Raw genomic sequence first — 18,370 nt, forward strand, 5'->3', positions numbered from 1 at the left:
TCCATCAGCCTATTCATGGAAGATGGACTAATACAATCTATCTCTAACAATCCTGCTCCCACCAAGCCTGCAAGTACTCCCTAGCAGGAGGCAGGTATTTTGAGAGGAGGTGCCTTGAAATGGAAATATCACAATTTTCCTTTAGGGTGTTTTCATGGCATGCCGTTTCAGACACTTGAAGTTCATTAACTTTTAATCTACTCTCTCAATCTGCTATTGATTCATCTACAGTAAAAAAGAAAGACAAAAATTAATGGATTTTTTGGTTTTATTCCATGCTTTTAGTGACATAATATGCCAGGCAACAATGATTGACTCACACTATTGCAGCAGTCAGTTGAGGAATAGCAACTAAATAGCTAGCAAAGGAAATAAATCTTTTGCGTATTTTATGGATGCAACAACATGCATTTCACTGCTGCTTACAAAAACCTCTCTTTGCAATGTTCCTACGTTTATGTAATTCTACATAAATACTTTCACACACCACATAATTCTTGTTCCTTTACCTCTGTTGCTTTTAAATATTCAGGATTCTTGCCTTTTCTTTGGTCAACTCTTGCACCACAAGCATACAGAAATCACCTTTCTGTGTCTGAGCAAGTGAAGTGTATACGTGTTTATAGTGACTATTAATTTTTAGCATGTTGAACGTTATACAAAGGGCTTGCTATGCTCTATCTGATCCATTGATTTCAGTGTTTGGTCCTCCAGCAGTGCCACCAGCTAAAAAATGTCAAACCAAGTCTTAATAACATAGAAATCTTCAGTCATTTTTGGGAAATGAATGAAGATCTCCATGTACAGGTTGCTTGACACCCTATGTTGCTTTGAAACATGGAGTTTAAACAGTATTAACACTTCTGTAGCATTTATAAATAAACCACAAAAATGTTTGCTTCCCTAAAGAATTGAATCCCTACAGGAAAGCTGAGCAATTGCCCAGGTGTTCATTCATTTAGTAATTTTCCTCCCTCCTCTTGCCATTCTCTCTGTATCATTAGAAATGGACCAAAGCAGTTATTGTTTTTGACTGCAGACAGCATTTTGCATTGTTACAAAGATCATCATAGTTCAGGCACGTGTCTATATAGCTCACCATGCTGTGAGACAGCCAGAGCTTTCATTTGCACCCAATGCATACAGAAACTCTCTATCTAGGGCCACTGATTTTAAAGGTCAGAGGCTGGGCCAAGCCCCAGAAAAGCCATGGTTCAGGAAGCAGACTGCTTTTCCTGATCCTCCTTTCTGACTTCCAGACATTTCTGTCATGAGGTTCGCTGACAAGTCACTGCAGTGCTTCAGCTCTGCTCCATGACAAGCGCTTAGACAGACTTTTTTTTTCTGGGTTCTGCTGTTTTACTGACTCTTTCCTTACAGCCTGACTTATTGTATGCCTCACAAGTAGAAGATCAGACAGAGTTTGCTTATTGTTTTGAGTTTAAAATGTTGTACTGTTGTTTTGAAAAATGTGCATCCTGTCTGTGTCCTTTAGATGAGGTTCCACTAGCAAATGGTGTCATGGTGGATCCATACTAAAATCTGTGTGACAAGTCTTGTTCCTTTGCCAAAAATGATCAGTCGGTTCCTGCACTCAGACATGCTGCGTGCATAACCCTGGGTCAGGAAAGAGAGAAAGCAACAGGCTTTTAAGATGATAAAGCACAGCTGGAATAATTAGAGATGGGGGAGGTGATAAGACCTGGAGTTAGAGATGCATCCAAATTCTGGCGTGACTATCTGAGGCTCTTATCAGACCACAATGCTTCCTCCAGATTGGGGCTGTAAAACAGACTTGTTGTCCTCTCGTTTCTGCAGTAACAGCCCTGCAACACACTCAGATCTGGTTCAAACTAAATCTGCTGTTATTTATAAAGTATAATCTTCCTCCATTCCAACAGTGATCCTGAAATTGACTCTTTGTGGTGAATTCTGTACATACTTATCAGGTGTTTTGTGTTGCCTCTGGAATGTTGAGGTCCCAAAGTGCCTTGTGTTGGTATTGACTGTTCATATTTAGGCATGTTTTATTCCTTTGGCCCGTAAGTTCTAGATACTGCTTATTTGAAGCCTATGGGTACTAATAACCAAGAAAGTCATTTAATTCAAAAGCACTTTATTAGCTAGCAACACAATGCATCCATGCTGATTGGCATTTTACCACTGGGAGTACAGCCAGAGATTAACAAAGAGCCTGGTGCTCAGCAAAGGCAAAGCTGCAGCAAAGCTGGGACAATAGCTCAGCTCTTCTTGATACTGCTCCAGTCTTAACTTTGGTCTGTTTGAATGTTTTATGAAGGGTCATTTCCCTCCTTCCTTGTTTGTGGCACAAAAAGCCCTCAGTCCTGTAGCCACTCCTGCACAACTGGAGAGACCTTTTAGTCCTCCTGCGAGCCCATACTGAGCTGGAGTCACAGGAACTGTTTGCAATGTTTCTGCAGAACATGGTGACAAAGAGGACAGATACAGAGGCATAGATGGAGGGCAAAAAGATGGCTCCCAAATACAAAGAAACACTTGTTAACAGACCCTGTTCTCAGCATGTCTTCATGAAAGAGCTCAGATTGCAAGTGAAATCATCAGGCAAGACAGAGACAGAAAGCTGTGTGTTTTTTCTTTTTTTTTCTATCTCAGCCCTTTAAGAAAGGCTGAAAGCAGTGGAATGTTAAACCAAGGGTAAGACTCTGTAGCAAACTTAGTTAATACAAAAGCACAGTTAACTGGTTTAAAAAACAGCTATTGATAAAAAGGAAATGATCTGTCAAGTGTGACTTGAAGAAACATGGCTTTTCTTTTCCACTTTATTTCATTTTATGTTTTCTCTTTAGCTCAGTTGGAGCCGTAGAGTTTGCATGGTCTGTGATGAAAATGCTGGTGTGAACCACAAACCCAAACTACCGGGCCTCAGACACACTACATGGCACTCAGACTGCCATTGCAGTCATAGTGCCATTGCAGTCATAGTGACAGACTTCATTGGTCTGGAGAGGCGACTCCTCTTGTTTTTTTTTTTTTTTTTTTTTTTTTTTTTTTTTTTTTTTTTTCTGCCTATGTTACTGCAGCTAACTCTGATGTTACTAGCAAAAGCTGTCTTTAACTGAAGGGGTCATTCTATATGACATTTCTCTGCAGGGTAGACAAACCCACTGTACAACACAAAGTCTTGTCTAAATGAATGTATTATTTATTTTGTAGCTTTTAAATGGGTTTTATTTACAACAAGTCTTAGAACAAAGCTCACACGCAGAAGTTAAGCTCTGGCAATACTGCCATCAGATCCCTACCACGTTTGCAAATGACATTTCTATGTCATAGAAAATGAAAGAAGAGTGACTTTAAAACAACCGTTTTATCTCCAGGTATAAGGCTCACAAAACGAATTTGCAAGTGGCTGTAAAGCCCAGTCAAGGCGTGCTCCCCAGCGCACCCTGCTCTGCGGGAACACAAGCGGTGGAAAACTGTGGGACGCACACGGGGTATCGCAGCTCTGTCATCATGGTACCCGGCCCCCAGGCACCCTTGTGCGGGTTAGTGGTCCCATTCCTCTTCTCTTTCACTGATTCCCTCTTCCTCTTCTGGAAATGCTGAATCACTCTGACTCTTCAGATGCTTTATCCCTGAAAATATAAAAGTCGTAGTTAAAAGTTGTGGTAGCTCATGTTGGACATTTGTTTTCCTGAAGGAAGAAACAAAGAAATAAATAAACTAATAGAAATATTTTTAGTGCTTATACTGATCCCCTTTTCCTGCAAACATCAAAATTCAGACAGTACTGTAATGTATTTCCAACAGAAATATTCTCTTCCTTGAATATAAGATCTTTGGAAATTTATCATGCTTTGTTGGAAAGACCACTAACAGACACCTTGTAGAACAGAACAGTATTTGCTTCTTTTCTTTTCTTTTCCTTTCCTTTCCTTTTCTTTTCTTTTCTTTTCTTTTCTTTTCTTTTCTTTTCTTTTCTTTTCTTTTCTTTTCTTTTCTTTTCCTTTCTTCTCTTTTCTCTTTTCTCTTCTCTTCTCTTCTCTTCTCTTCTCTTCTCTTCTCTTCTCTTCTCTTCTCTTCTCTTCTCTTCTCTTCTCTTCTCTTCTCTTCTCTTCTCTTCTCTTCTCTTCTCTTCTCTTCTCTTCTCTTTGATCCTTGAAGAGATTACTATTGCCAATCTCAAGTGACTTTTGAATTTTAAAGGCTCACAGAATAGGTGTGGGAATTATTCTACCAGAATTTCAATCTGAGTCTTTCCCTGAGATTGATCTGCTGAAAGTCCTTGCTCACAGAGAATCAGGGCCTCATGGCCACAGCTTCCTACATGCAGCAGAATTCTCCAAGGTGCTTCCCCACGATCTATAGACAAGAACTGTCCTGATGCAAAGTGAGCACCAAACCTGACAAAGATTCTCTGGAGCTCACGTGGTGACAAACTTGAATCATTTCTCACACCAAGAATGGAGATCAGGACATAAATGAACATTATCCATTGATTCTCACACAGCAGGAGTTTGAAAACTTCCAGAAGTAAAAAAAAAAAAAATAAAATAATAATAAAAAAAATATATATATATATATATATTTTTTTTTTTTTTCATAATTCCTATCTCCATTTCATTCTCAGGTAGCTAGAGGCTTAGATGAAATTTTGTGATGTTGAAATGGATGTTCTGAGAGGAGATGTCCTGGCCAGGCACTGTGGCCTGGCCCGGCCTGCTTGCTGCGGCCTGCTTGCTGTGGCCTGCTTGCTGTGGCCTTCCCATGGCGCAGCCCAGCCAGCACACAGCAGGCAGCAGGAACTGTATTTGTTTTTTTTTTTTTAGACTGGATATCAGGAAAAGGTTCTTCACTGAGACAGTGGTGGGGCACTGGCACATGCTCCCCAAGGAAGTGGTCACAGCACAGAGCCTGATGGAGTTCAACAAGTGTGTGTAAAACTCTCTCCACTGCAAACTGGCAGTGTTCTTTGCGCTGGCTAGCACATGTAGAAAACCTTGTAATGCCGTAATTCACAAGCCACAAAACGTTGCAGTGGAGGCTGCCAGAATTAATTGACCCTGAAGTGAAATAAGACAGCTACACAGTGCAGGAAGTTAGCATGCAGTGACACACAGGAAGTGAAACTCCTATGAGTATCATGGGAACATATGCAGTGGGTGGATTCATAAGGACATGTGAACTGAAGAACATGGTGGCATTTCTGGAAACTTGTACTTCGTGCACAAAGTGCTAGACTTCAGCAGTACCAAAATAGTCAACAGTAATAAAAATATTTAGTTAAGTGGTAGCAATCATACGTTTAGATTAAAAATCACGTGCAGTCATACAACGCTGCAGTGAAGCGTAGTGGCTGCCAAGGCCGGTCAGAAGGCCCTGGCGCTGCCCTCGCCCAGGAGCACACTGCGGCACTCACCCCCACGGCCTGCTCGGTGGACAGATTTCGGGAGGAGAGGCCTTTGCAGGGGCTCTCAGGTGTCACACCAGCAAGGTTATTTAAGCTGTGTGACCTGCTCTTTGCCAACACGGGGAAAATGATAAACAAGTAACAATGTGGTGCTCTATCCACAGATATTCTCTTGACCTCTGAATTCCACACAGGAATGGATGAAAGGGGTATCTCATTATATTTGGAGGTTTGGGTTTGAAAAAAGTTGTGAAGTCCCTGCTGCTGGTTGTTTTTTTGTTGGCATTCTCAAAAAAATGTAAACAAAAAATACACAAAATTACTCTCTGGACTAGTTCCCTAGTTTTTGACTGAAACAGTTGTAGTGGGAACAAAACTTTTAGTCAGAGATTCATGATTTCATCAAAACATGAGTCTGATTAAGTTTTCTGGAGCTGTTGCTGTCAAAACACGAAAACAGTTTTTGTTTCACTGCAGATCATTCATAAGTCTGCTCCCCATTTCTGGTTGTCAGAACCAAAAGCTTCCCTTATGCATCAGTTCCTTTGTTGAGAAGTTGCATCCTAGCCACTTTAGTTAGGTGCAGATGGATAATCTAATAACCCCACTGTCCCAGCAATTCTAGAGGCAAATTTAGAAAAAAAAAAAAAAAAAAAAAAAAAAAGCATTCTTACGGCAGAGCCCAGATTACCTCTTAAAAGGTAAGAAAAATTGGTGGTTTATGTCCAAGGGTCATGGCCCCAGCCACGTAATAGGCTGGAGGTTCCTGCACGTCACTACTTACATCTACATCACTCCAAAATATGGGATACTTTTTCACAAATTCAGTTGAAAATTTTCAACTTCAGTTATTCCAGTTTAATCAAGTTACAAGTAGCTGGAAACAGCTACTTATCTTATAGAAGGTCTTATAGAAGGGCAGTGCGGCTTGCTCCATATCCAGCAGGAGCCTGTCTTGTTCCATGCTGGGCCTTGGTTTCTCTGGGTTCCTCTTTCTAGATCACACAGACAGCACTTGGTTCCCTGGGAAACAGTTGTTCAGTTGTTGAAATGGATCTTCTGAGAGAAGATGTCCTGGCTGGACGCTGCAGCCTGGCCCGGCCTGCTTGCTGTAGCCTGCACCCTGTGTCCTCCATGGCCCTTATTCCAGGCAGTGGGTAACCCTGAGCCTGTGGGCAGTCTGCCCACCCGAAGCGTTGCCTCCTTGCTCCGTCTGGTGGTCTCTTGCTGCCCTGTCCCCAGCCTGGGTGCTCTGCCCTGCTCTCCCATGGTGTGTGGGGGTGCTTCACAGGGTCTGAGCCATCCTGCTGGCTGGTCCCCGGCCCCGCTCTGGTTGGGGCTCTGCTCTCCACCTGGGAGGTCTGAGAGCAAAACCCTTCCATCACCAAGGCTGCTCACCTCTTGTGGGGCTTTACCTTCTCACTGCACGCTCACCATGACTTTGCACCCACAGGTTGCTCAAAATCACCCTATTCTGCCTTAAGGTGAAGCCTGGCTTTTGATTTTTTTCCTCTACCCCCTCCACCCCCAGTCTTTTATGCTTCTGAAGCCATCAGGACAAGAATTGTTTTTCCTCAAAGGGTTCATATTTCACTGCAGGTAATTTAATCCAATTAATGCTGATGAAGAAACCCTTAATGCCAAGGCATATTCAGCAGATGCACACTAATATACTTTGAACTGGTAATTCTTTTTAGATGAAGTCACTGCCTCAAAGCATATTTGTAGATTGCTTATAAATTATGAGTGCAAATGGTACAACTTCCTGGCATCTTTGCAGTCACATAATAACATCTATGCTGTTTAATCAACAGCTTGATTTTTGCTTCTATCCATTTGACCAAAGCACCAGATTAGAAGGCTAAGCAGTGTCACAAGATATGAAATAACCAAGTGTTTCTGAATTAATATCTAAAAAAAAAAAAATTAAGGTAGTTCCCTATCTCAAGTAATTAAGGCAGTTCCCTATCCTATTTAACACTCCTTCCTTCACCCTGCTTCACTGCCCAAGGAACAGTGTTGACATTTACCAAACTTCAGATTGAAGTCTGCTTGGCAGTTTGAATTCCCTGAAGTTTGAAGGGTTATTTACTTTTATGATTTGGAACTGATCCTCTTCCTATCAAAAATAGATTTCCAGATTTTCAAAAAGCAGTGATAGATGAAGCTGAGCTGCAGACAAAGCAGACATTTTCAGAGTTTCAGAACTTAAATTGCCTTGAAATTATCGAGCAAACAAACATGGCCAAGGAAGATCATAGCCAAGTAAAAATGTCTATTTTATGCCGGTCCTAAATGAAATATGTTCTGGTTCCCCCAGAAAGCATAAGAATATCAAAACATAAATCTTGTATCCAAGCCACCAAATTGGAAAAATAAATGTTCTTTTATGTAACATTGTGTTTTGAATTTATCAATAAGTCAAAAATGTTTTTACATCTCTAAAACTCCTTTGTCATCTTTTTTGTTTTCAACTGAAACAGATTTTTGAATTATATATATCATATATATCATATATTATTACTATATATTATTAATATATTAATATGTTATGTTAATATACTATATATTATAATATAATATTATATATTATATTATAGATATATACATTGCATATTACATATTATGCATTAGATATTACATAACATACATATATAATATATAATATATTGTATATTATATATATATATTTATGTATATAGTATATATAATATAATATAATATAATATAATATAATATGATATAATATAATCTAATATAATATATAACATATGTAATATGTTATATATATATAATGTATAATATATCATTTATATATATATATGTAAAAGAATAACAGAAAAGCACATCTTTGTCTTATTCAGGGAAATTGTAAGCTGGATGCAGTGGGAGGCAGACATGAAGAGCCCAGGAGAGCTAGCTAGTCTTCAAGGGCAGCCCCCTCCAAGCACAGACATGGTCTGTACTGATAATAAAAATGAGCAGCAGTACCAGAATACCACCTTGGCTAAGCAGGGACCCCAACAGTGAGCTCCAAGGCCAAACAGATGATACATACAGCAGAGTATATTGTAGATGCAAGTGAAGACTAGCTAAAAATGAGGAACATGTGGAACATGGTGAAAAAATGCAGGCCTGTACTACAGGGATGGTGTTAGGAAAGCTAATGGTCAGCTTGAGTTGGAACTAGCAAAGGATATCATGGGCCAAACTCTAAAATACTTCACTATGAAATCACCTTGAAGGACTATGGAAGGTATGTGTACTTGCAGGCTGTGGTTAAGCAAGGTTTCATGGTAATGTAAAAAACAAATCACTTGATCCTTGATAACCAACATGTAAAGGTCTGCCTTTACTCGGTGAGCAGTGAGACAGCCTGAACACAGACAGGTCATCTGGCATTACACAGAGCTTGGTCCCAATGCTCCAGATGTCAATGGGACTTTTCCTTCCTGTTTTCAAAGAAAGAGAAAACAGCTTTTGTGCTTGATCTTCCTCTTTTTTTTTTTTTTTTTTTCTTTTTTTTTTTTCTTTCTTTTTTTTTTTTTTTTACTGTAACATTGATAACATAAATTTCTTTAAAAAATACTGATAGCTAAATGAAAACAAATGATCTGAAGTATTGGCAAATCTGATAGGTTTATGTAGGTCACACCTGGAGTAGATTAGATCATCAGTGTATCCAGCAGGTCAGCATGGCCTCATAAATATTTGTGAACGACCTTTCTGACACAAAGCAACAAGGATTGCCTAAGTAACTCTTCTCTTAGCTCCAGATATACAAAATGTAGTCCTCATGGTGAGCTTTTTAAAAGACAAAATTGGGGGTTATGCCGCTTTCTTCCTAGTCAAAAGACCCAGTGTTACACTACCACAGTAACAACTGTATGAGAGCAGCAAATTCATGTTGCAAAGATCTGGCTGCTTTCCATTTTATTCTCTCACACAGCACTTTCCAGTTTTCACTCCCAGAAGCTCCTTGAAGCAGCTCTGGCTCCGTAACACCAGCATGGAGGAGCTGCTTCAGCACAGAAATGCTTTTGTTAATCCTCCGTGGGCTGGCCGGAACATTCACCGGAGACAGAGGTCAGCTTAGCTGTGACCAGGGGACAGCACCTCTCACTTACGGTAGCCAACAGAGTAAACAGAAAGGCTTTCGTTGCTCCAGGCAACTTCTGCTGGTATGCAAACATATCCTTTTGCTGGTTTCCTTTCTAGGCCTTTGTCTGCAGAAGTCAGCCAGTATTAAGGGTCCAAATGAAAAGCAGAAGCCCCTGCCACCAGCTATGTGAATGTTTCGGCTTGTAACAACCTCAGCCCATCCTTAATTTACCATTTGGAAAGCCAGAAAACATTTCTCAGCTGATTCTGTGGAGGATGGCTCTAGGTCAAATACCTCAACGACAGCTTGAGGTGAAAAACGTGGCTAGATGGCTTCCACATGTGTGACGAAGTCCTGCAAGGCTCTTCTGCAGGGCTCTGCTGCTCTGGCCTGCGTGAGCTGCCGGAGCCTGCAGCTGGGAGTGTCACGTTTCTTCAGCTGACATTTTTTCATCCATTTTTTTCATCATTCAGAGAGAAGCTTAGAGCTGCGTGCTTAAATTCAACACCATGGCAGGGACAGACGAGGCAGTATTCCTCTTCTGAAGGGCCTGCAGCCAAGGTGCCTTGTAGGCCTCACAGAGGGCCTGCTGCCTGGCTCCAAGCTTTGAGCAATGAGAACAAAGTGTAGTGCTTTTACCTATGTCCTGCTCACAGCAGCTTGCAGTGGTATAAAGAAAAAGTGGTATGAAGAGGTGGTATAAACTCCATTTAGTAGAGCAGGGAAATGATCTTAAACAGCAAAACAACCTCTCACTGGTGGTGCACTGGTACCACCGTAACATTAAGAACCACCATTTCTTTAGTGGAAACAAATATTTGTCTCAGCTTATGTTGTTTATGGGTCTCTGGAAGCCAAGGATTATTTATTTATTTATTTAATCATAGGGACATTTATAGATGTAAACTTGAACGATGTGAATAAGATTCTCATCCTGATCAGCTCTGTTTGTACCTCCTTGGCAGACCTTGGCACAGTAATGCAGCCCCGGTGTACACCCCATTGGGCAGCTAAAGTTTACACAGAAAATTTATCTGCAAAATTTAACAAACATGTAGGAAGATACTATGTCCTAAATGTGCGTAGAATTCTGTTAACTATAGCAGGGAAACTTCATATGTTGTGTACAAGGAATGAAGGGACATAAGTACATCTGCAATATTAAGTATGACTGCAGGTTAAGGAGACATGAGACCTGAGACCACATCCAGATTCAGTGCACCAGGTGCTCACCAGCTGTGACTGGCTTCTCATACAAGGACAAGTGGTTAAATTTAGGCCCAATCACAGGTTAGACACATACAGGATCAGGTTTCTCCAAGAGCTTAATTATCGCCCCTTTTGCTAGAGCGTATCATTGGGAATACTCATCCTAAGTTACAGGGGCCAGTGCTATCCTAATCTCACAAGTTTTGGCCTTGGTACACGGCAAACGTTTTTACTTAATGCAGATTTTTTGGTAACCTTTGGAGTCTTTTGTTTTAAGTGCAAAGACATGTGATGCTCCTCTATAATGATAAACTTTGTAAAAAGTTAACATCGTCAAAAACATCCTTGCTTTCTCTCTTCCACTGGCACCACATGGACTGTCCCTGTGGGATGTCCAAGGGCACTCCGGATGTAGAATTGCACACAGATGCCCACCAACCTTCGGCTACTGCTGGTGAGTCCTTACACCATCAACAGAGAGAAACTCCCCCAGTCTGATTCTCCACATGGCAGCCTGTAACAAGCCCAGGGTAACTACATGCCTTAGTTAAGCAGAATGGATTCAGGCCAAAGCATTTATAAAAATGACAGCAGCAGACTTCAAAGCTGAATGTTTGCACTTGCTTGGAGCTTTACAATTGTTGTTTGCTTGCAATTAGAAAAAAAAAATCTGAAATTTCTAAATTTCCTTTATGAGTAATTTCCTTTATGATATTAGCAGTGCCAAAACATTTAACTTTGCCTGATTTTTTATAAAAAAATCTAGGCATGCTATAGGAAAATTAATCTTTGATTTGAGATGAAAACACAAGGAAAATTCATTTAAACACTCTGAGATTTGTGCATTTAAAACCTTACTGAAAATGCTTTATGAAGCATTTTGATCTCCACAGCTCCACGAGACATTTCTGAGCAGCTGCATTTCAGTTCTCTTTAGGCATTCTTATCTGACATCAGCGTTAACAGACAGAATTATCCAGCTGCTCTCGTTTTCCTAGACAATTGTACTGTGGTTTTGATTTTTTATATTTGGGCTGACATTGGGGATATTTCTGAGGTCAAGAAACCTAAACAAAAGAAAAAGAAAAGAAAAGAAGAAAAAAGAAAAGAAAAGAAAAGAAAAGAAAAGAAAAGAAAAGAAAAGAAAAGAAAAGAAAAGAAAAGAAAAGAAAAGAAAAGAAAAGAAAAGAAAAGAAAAGAAAAGAAAAGAAAAAGAAAGAAGGGAAGGGAAGGGAAGGGAAGGGAAGGGAAGGGAAGGGAAGGGAAGGGAAGGGAAGGGAAGGGAAGGGAAGGGAAGGGAAGGGAAGGGAAGGGAAGGGAAGGGAAGGGAAGGGAAGGGAAGGGAAGGGAAGGGAAGGGAAGGGAAGACTGCCACTGTCCCGAGGGGAGAGGATCCCTGGCAGAGACAGTGAGGCTGCAGTGCTCAGAAATAGGAGACAGAGCCCAAGACAGGATGAATGAAGTTCTGCTTGTAAGGGTTGAGCAGCTTCTGCTGCTTCACAGCTTCCTCTATTTCACCCCAAGCACTGGCAGGAGACCCTAGGCATTCTGCTTGGTTTATCTTTGGGATCTGTATTTCCTATTTTTGTCATTATTTTTGTGAACATTATTTCTTTCCATGGTCTGGGTCAGATAGAGCACAAGATTTGTTAGTGGCAGATCTGAATCTTGCTGAATACTTTGTGCAGCCTGAGATTGTTAGAGCACAGATAAAAAGCTTTGCAGTGAGTTGTGCTTTGTAAAACAACAACAGGAGCAAAATCTCTGCTGGTCAGCCAGAAATCCATCTCTGTTCTTCGTTGTCATACTTCCATGGGGTGTGTGGCTTTCACTTTTAATTAATCCAGTCTGTTTGGTTTCTGTCAGAAGTCTATAAGCTTCTCTGTTAATTTGCTGATGAATCCCCCACTGAGTTGTAATTACAGTCTTCATTGTGATCCTTTTTACGATGACAAAGGAGATAGGATTTTGGCATCTGCATAACCTAACATCAGTAATACTGTAAATGCTGGAATGAGCTACCCCGTTCTTTTAAGTATTTTATAAACACCTTCAACATTACAAAAACATTGTGATGATTAAGCAAGTGATTGATAAGTCAGTGTTTACATTGAATTACCCCCATCACAGTTACTTCATGGGTGGCATATGAATAGCAGGCAATTACCATTTTACATTACCACTACAGTAGCTGCAGTTCCTACATCCAAACAGGAATCTGCTGGAAAGGATGAACCTGTGCAGTTTTCACCACCTCATTATCTGTGAGCTGCTGCAATCACCTCAAACAGTTGGGATCCATTTTGGAAGACTGAAACTGAACATGGCTTGAACCCTTCCCCTAGCCCTCTGCAGCAGGCATTTCATACTAACCAAAGCAAAGCCTATGCAGCGAGTTACTAACAAGTCAGCTTAGCTGCCTAGGCGCACCAGAACTCTTCCAGAAAATCAGAGCCAATCCCTTTTCTGGTTTTATTAACAACCCTGGTGCTAGAGAGGTGTTTCTCACATTAAGAGCTAACTTATTTGGGGCTTGCAGCCTGCACTAATTCTAATTTTTGATTCTGAGACATTTTCCCCTAAGACACAGTACTGACCGAGCAAACTGACTTAGAGAGCACTCTTGCAGGAGTATGGAACATACTGACACACAAAAAGATGTCATCCATCAGAACAAAAGGTGAAATTCTGGTACGTGCAGCTGCAGGATGAAGTTTTTATCATGGTTGTCATTAACATTTTATGAAATACTTATGTTTCAGAAATGGTAAGAAAAACAACTATTGAGCAGCTGAATAGGTGAGGCTGAAGGGTACCCCCGGTGTTGTCTAATCTAACCAGGGCCAGCTGGAACAGATCGCCCATGACTGTGTCCACTCCTGTTTTGAGTATCTTCAGAGAAAGAGACTGCACAAGCTTTCTAGGCAACCCGTTCCACTGTTTGACCACTCTCACAGTGAAAACAAAATTTTCTTAAGTTGAATTACATGCATTTCAGTTTGTGCCCTTTGACTCTTGTCCTCACATAACATACAAGCTCCTCATTTTCCAGCACAGAAATGTCAACAAGGGAACTGTGCTTACTATACATTACTATTTCATAAGACATAACTGCACTTAAACATAAAATTACAACTCTAGTCTGGAAAGTAACTGTGTAGAAGTGGGAGGTGGATAGATATCCCTAATTTTCACTACTGTTCCCAGTGTTCAGATAGGTTTTTTTAAAGAATCCATGCTCCTAACTCATAAATAACTGCTGTCCCGTCTTACAGGCTGCAGCTAAAAAACGCATTGGAGAGTGTTGTTTTCTCTCATCATTTCTACCTACTTAAATTCCTGATCCTCGCTGCTGCAGCCAGCGGGAAGAGGACAAGGAGGGCACCTCTTGGTCCTCAGTGAGGACTGGGCTGCGCTCACTCACTCTTGCTGGTCAGCTGCCAAGCGGGAAGTGGGGCTTCTGCTCTCCAGCATTCAGGAAAATGAAGAGACCCTTTCCCACACAGCATTGAATCTGAAACAGCTGGTGGAAAACGGTTCTCCGAAACAGAGACAGGCAAAACAATCAAGTACCTACAGCTTATGGACAACCAGTGTGCCTTTCTGTTCGGAAATATGCCAAGTCAGCACAACCGAAGTCCTAGCATAGACCACAGTGGGGGGCTGGAAAAATGTCTCTGTACTGACCTTTGGGGAGAGGAGAAAGAAGATGAAACAGTGAAAGTTTTCTTTTGACACCTTTAGTCATATTCTAAATTTGATACTTTTTCACTTTAACTCACTAAGCCTACTGACAACTGAAAGCTTACCAAATTCTTGTAAATTTGTTTTTTTGGATTGCTGGCAAATTCAAAACAAATATTAAGAAATCATCTATTCAACACGGAATGCTGTCACCGCAAGTGATTTGCATTACCATCGATACAACTGGTCTTACTTTGTAGTTGCCATGGGCAGCAAAACATCAGGGGCAAAATCTTTAGTGGCTCCTTATTGTGCGAGTGACTTGTGAGAAACCTACATCTCCTGGTTTGCCTAATGCATCAAAATACCCCAGAGCCAACATCTAATACAACCAGAATGTAATTACATCTTGGAAGCACGCTATCTGGCACTCAAATTAATAGTCAGAGGCTGAAAATGAGTGTTGCTCTCAATTTTTCTTGAAAGTGCAAACAATAATCTAGGTGACAGAATATCAGTTTACTCAGTTTCATTGTGGAAAATACGGACAAAGTACAGAAAAGGTAAGCACATCTCTAAAGGCTTAGACACATTAATTTCTGAGCCATAGATTCTGTAAAAATGACTTTTAACACTCTTCTTGCTTTTGATCTTGCCAAGAGAGAGCTTGAAGCAAAGGTCAAGCTCTGAGCACTCCAGAATTTGGGGAAATTTGGTGACCTGCAGGTGAAACGCAGTAACAAGCTCTCAGATTTTAGTTGAAAAATACATATCACAGACAGATTTTAATATGTCAGCTCATTCTCTTATAACTTTTCTTGCCAATTTCCCCAAAATTTTAACAGGCTTTTTTTTTCGAAAACAAAAAAGAACAAAACAAAACAAGCAACAACAACAACAATAAAAACAAACAACAAAACCAAACCAAACCGCAGCAATTCATCAGAACTAGTGATAAGAAAATACACCTTCCTGTCATCAGGGGGAGCTTTAATGCCAAAAATCCCAGTGACTTTTTTTTAGTAATTCAGCTTTCTCGGGAATTTCAAGGCAGCTGAAGAGAACGCTGAATTTCCATCCTTTCTCCTCGTTCCTGAGAGAAAAGGATCAGTGTGCTGCCCACCTTTGCCTGCGCAGGGGAAGGGCAGCTTGTAGGCACCGTGTTTTCACTGGCCCTGCTCATCCCCATCCATCTGGTCTCATCCTGCCACTGTGTCCTGTCCCAGGCTGGGCTGGGTAGGGGTGCTTGGCCTCCCTGTGTCCTCTGCTTGCTCTCTCCAGGCACAGCTACAAGTCTGGTGCCTCTTGTGCCGCCCGGAAAGATGCCATCACAGCGAGCAGCCCATGAACCCACACCATTTGCAGGGTTTGCCAGGCACACGGTCCCCCAGCCTTCTTGCTGTGCGCACAACATATACAAAAGGGGGGCACCCTGGGCTGGGATGATCATGGCAAACATTTTACGTATATATTTTTTGTAGTGGTCATTCAATCCCACAAGTCTTATTAAATGTGTGCTTAAAAGTAATTACTCTGTAGTTTGCTCAGAGCCTGCTGAGTCTCCTCTGGCTATAAAATAACATTGGTTCACAGGTTGAGTGAAAGCTGAAAAACCTGAAAAATCCTGTTTCAGGAAAAATTAGCAGCTAAACCTAATGAGAGCTCTTAAAACAACTTCCTTCTGGCCCAGGCAGCTCACAGGAAAATGAATCCCTTTTCAGATCCATATGCTTGCTGCAGTATTTCCTGTGTTTTTCTGGTCACATTCACACACATAATTCATGTGAGTTTTCAGTCCTAGCTGTGGGCCTAAAAGGATGTGGTTGAAATCTTCAGTCTGCTCATGTTCTTGTCTCCATGCCAAAGCTCTGGTGAAGGGTTTTGGGAACTCTCTGTTCCTGCTAAACTGGGCAATGTCGCATCCCAAGGGGTGAGGAAAGGGAGAAATTACGGAGAGGAGGAGAAGAACCACATGGCCATCTTTAGAAAAAAAATTGATTTTCAATAAATTCAGACTACTAGTCGCCCACTTCAAAAGGAAAAAAAATCAAGTCATAAAACTCAGACAACATCCCCACCATAAGGAACCCCATGCAGGTGGTCTCCAAGAATCAGAAGAAAGTCTGTTTTTGTGGGAGGATTGTGCTGTACAAGCCACCACAGATGTGCTCAGTGTGTGGTGGTGCCACTCACACTACATAAAGTTCACCATGAACCTTGGGCTTGCTTGTAGCTTTGCATGCTGTCTTTTGACAGCTTTGCCTTTTCGGGGTTGAGATGTTTGTAAAGGAAATGTGACTAGGTGAAGAGGAGATATCAACAGACATGGAGGGACTGCAGAGGTGTGCAGTTAGATACATTTTTGTATAAGAGTAAATTAAAGAAAAGGTGAGCCCACATACTATGGAGGTTTTTTTTTTTTTTGCAAAAATCCTCCTTAGGGAGGTACCCCTGCATATACCTGTGCTCCTGTTGACCCACCTCCACCCCCAGCAGGCCCCAGTACAACCTGACCAGCTGCCCCGTGCCCCCCATGCCAGCCCCACTGGCGGTGCCAGAGGAGGGACCTGCTGTCCCCCATGTGGCTGGCTGATGGCACGGAGCTGAGGAGGGACAAGGACTTGACTAACACCCTGGGTACCCTGCCTGCAGCTCCTCTCCGGGAGTCAAGCACCACAGGAGCCCCAGTGGTTCGCTTGGTCAGCTTTCTCGGGATCAAGCTTGGGATTTTCAGTGCAAAGGGGCAGTTATTTATTCCAGCAGGGCTCATTGGAGTCAGAGTCTGCCGTGGGGCTTGGTTGTTAACCTCCACCCCAGAAATACGGCTATAGTCAGGAAATAAAATGTAATGCCCTTCCAGATGACTGGCTTCACAAGAACCTAACATCTCATATAGAAATATTATATTTTCTTCAAAAGCTGTTTCAATTCAGAGCACAGCACTGCCAAAATCTTTGGAATTTCACCATAAATATGTCTTATGATATAAAGTAACCAGAATAACTCATTGCCCTTCCTGAGCTTTCTACTTTACATTTGAAAATAAGTACTAGGCCTCCCACATTCTCCTTCTGTAATATTTTATGTTGTTATTGCTTAAAAGGTTGACTTTTTAATGTCTTCTGTTACTGCTTAGAAGCAATTAATAATACTATGATGTTTACACTGCTCTATATTTGGTATAACAATACTCAGTAATACTACTTTCAAGCCATAAATGCTGTTTCACAAACATTTGTAAGCTAACCCTCCTATCATAAAAGCAAAGTCATTTTTTCTGTCGTAAGAGGGTCTACCCTTAGAAAGAGGCAGGTTTAACATTCACTGCGTGAAGATTAGAATGAAGTATCAGATATGAGGACTTCATGCTGAACTGAATTAAGTCAGTGGAAATATTCCCCTAGACTTTGGTCTGGGTTGGATCAGGCCCTTAGACCACACGTGGTGATTTGGGGACTGATATTAGTGCTCAGCACAACCTTTTGTTTTTCACACACCAGGTACTGGTGGCAGATGACAAGTTATAGCACAAATGCCCCCTTTTTGGTGTACAGCAGATGTCAAGCTTAATCTCCACTGAACATCTCAGTCTCTCTAAAGGTAATGTGGTATTTACTGCAGCCAGGGCCAGAGCCATTTTGAAGCAGAAGTCGCCAGCTGTGTGAAATGAAACGTACTCAAAGCTGCCAGCAGTAAGAAATTAAACACAGACTATGGCAGCGTCTGCCAACTTTTAGGGCAGTAGCAGAACAGTGGTAGCCAGTTGAACTTGAGGTGGCAGCAATTTAATGCACCCCATTCACCAGCTTAGAGATTCACTAATTAATTTATCTCTCTCCTTTTTTTTTTTTTTTTTTTTAAATTATATATACTGTTACCATACTACAAGTCCCAGAAAGGAGAGAGGGGAGTAGATAGAATGAGGAAAAGAGATAAAGCACTGGAAGATAGCATCCTGAGAGGGAACAGCACAGAAGCATATC

The 18,370-nt window shown here is 41.3% G+C and overlaps 1 protein-coding gene across 1 annotated transcript in view; it reads right to left on the reverse strand.

Annotated features, from left to right (window-relative positions):
• Positions 1–258: 258 nt before the first annotated feature.
• The window catches only part of PPP1R1C (protein phosphatase 1 regulatory inhibitor subunit 1C), a 48,981-nt gene continuing 30,869 nt past the window's right edge, over positions 259–18,370 (reverse strand). Inside the window, 1 exon segment of the mRNA XM_032190348.1 lies at positions 259–3,617. Within this exon segment, the coding sequence (XP_032046239.1) occupies positions 3,529–3,617 (89 nt within the window). The 3' untranslated portion in view covers positions 259–3,528.

The sequence above is a fragment of the Aythya fuligula genome, chromosome 6 (genome assembly GCF_009819795.1).
Source record: "Aythya fuligula isolate bAytFul2 chromosome 6, bAytFul2.pri, whole genome shotgun sequence".
In the NCBI taxonomy this organism is placed as follows: Eukaryota; Metazoa; Chordata; class Aves; order Anseriformes; family Anatidae; genus Aythya; species Aythya fuligula.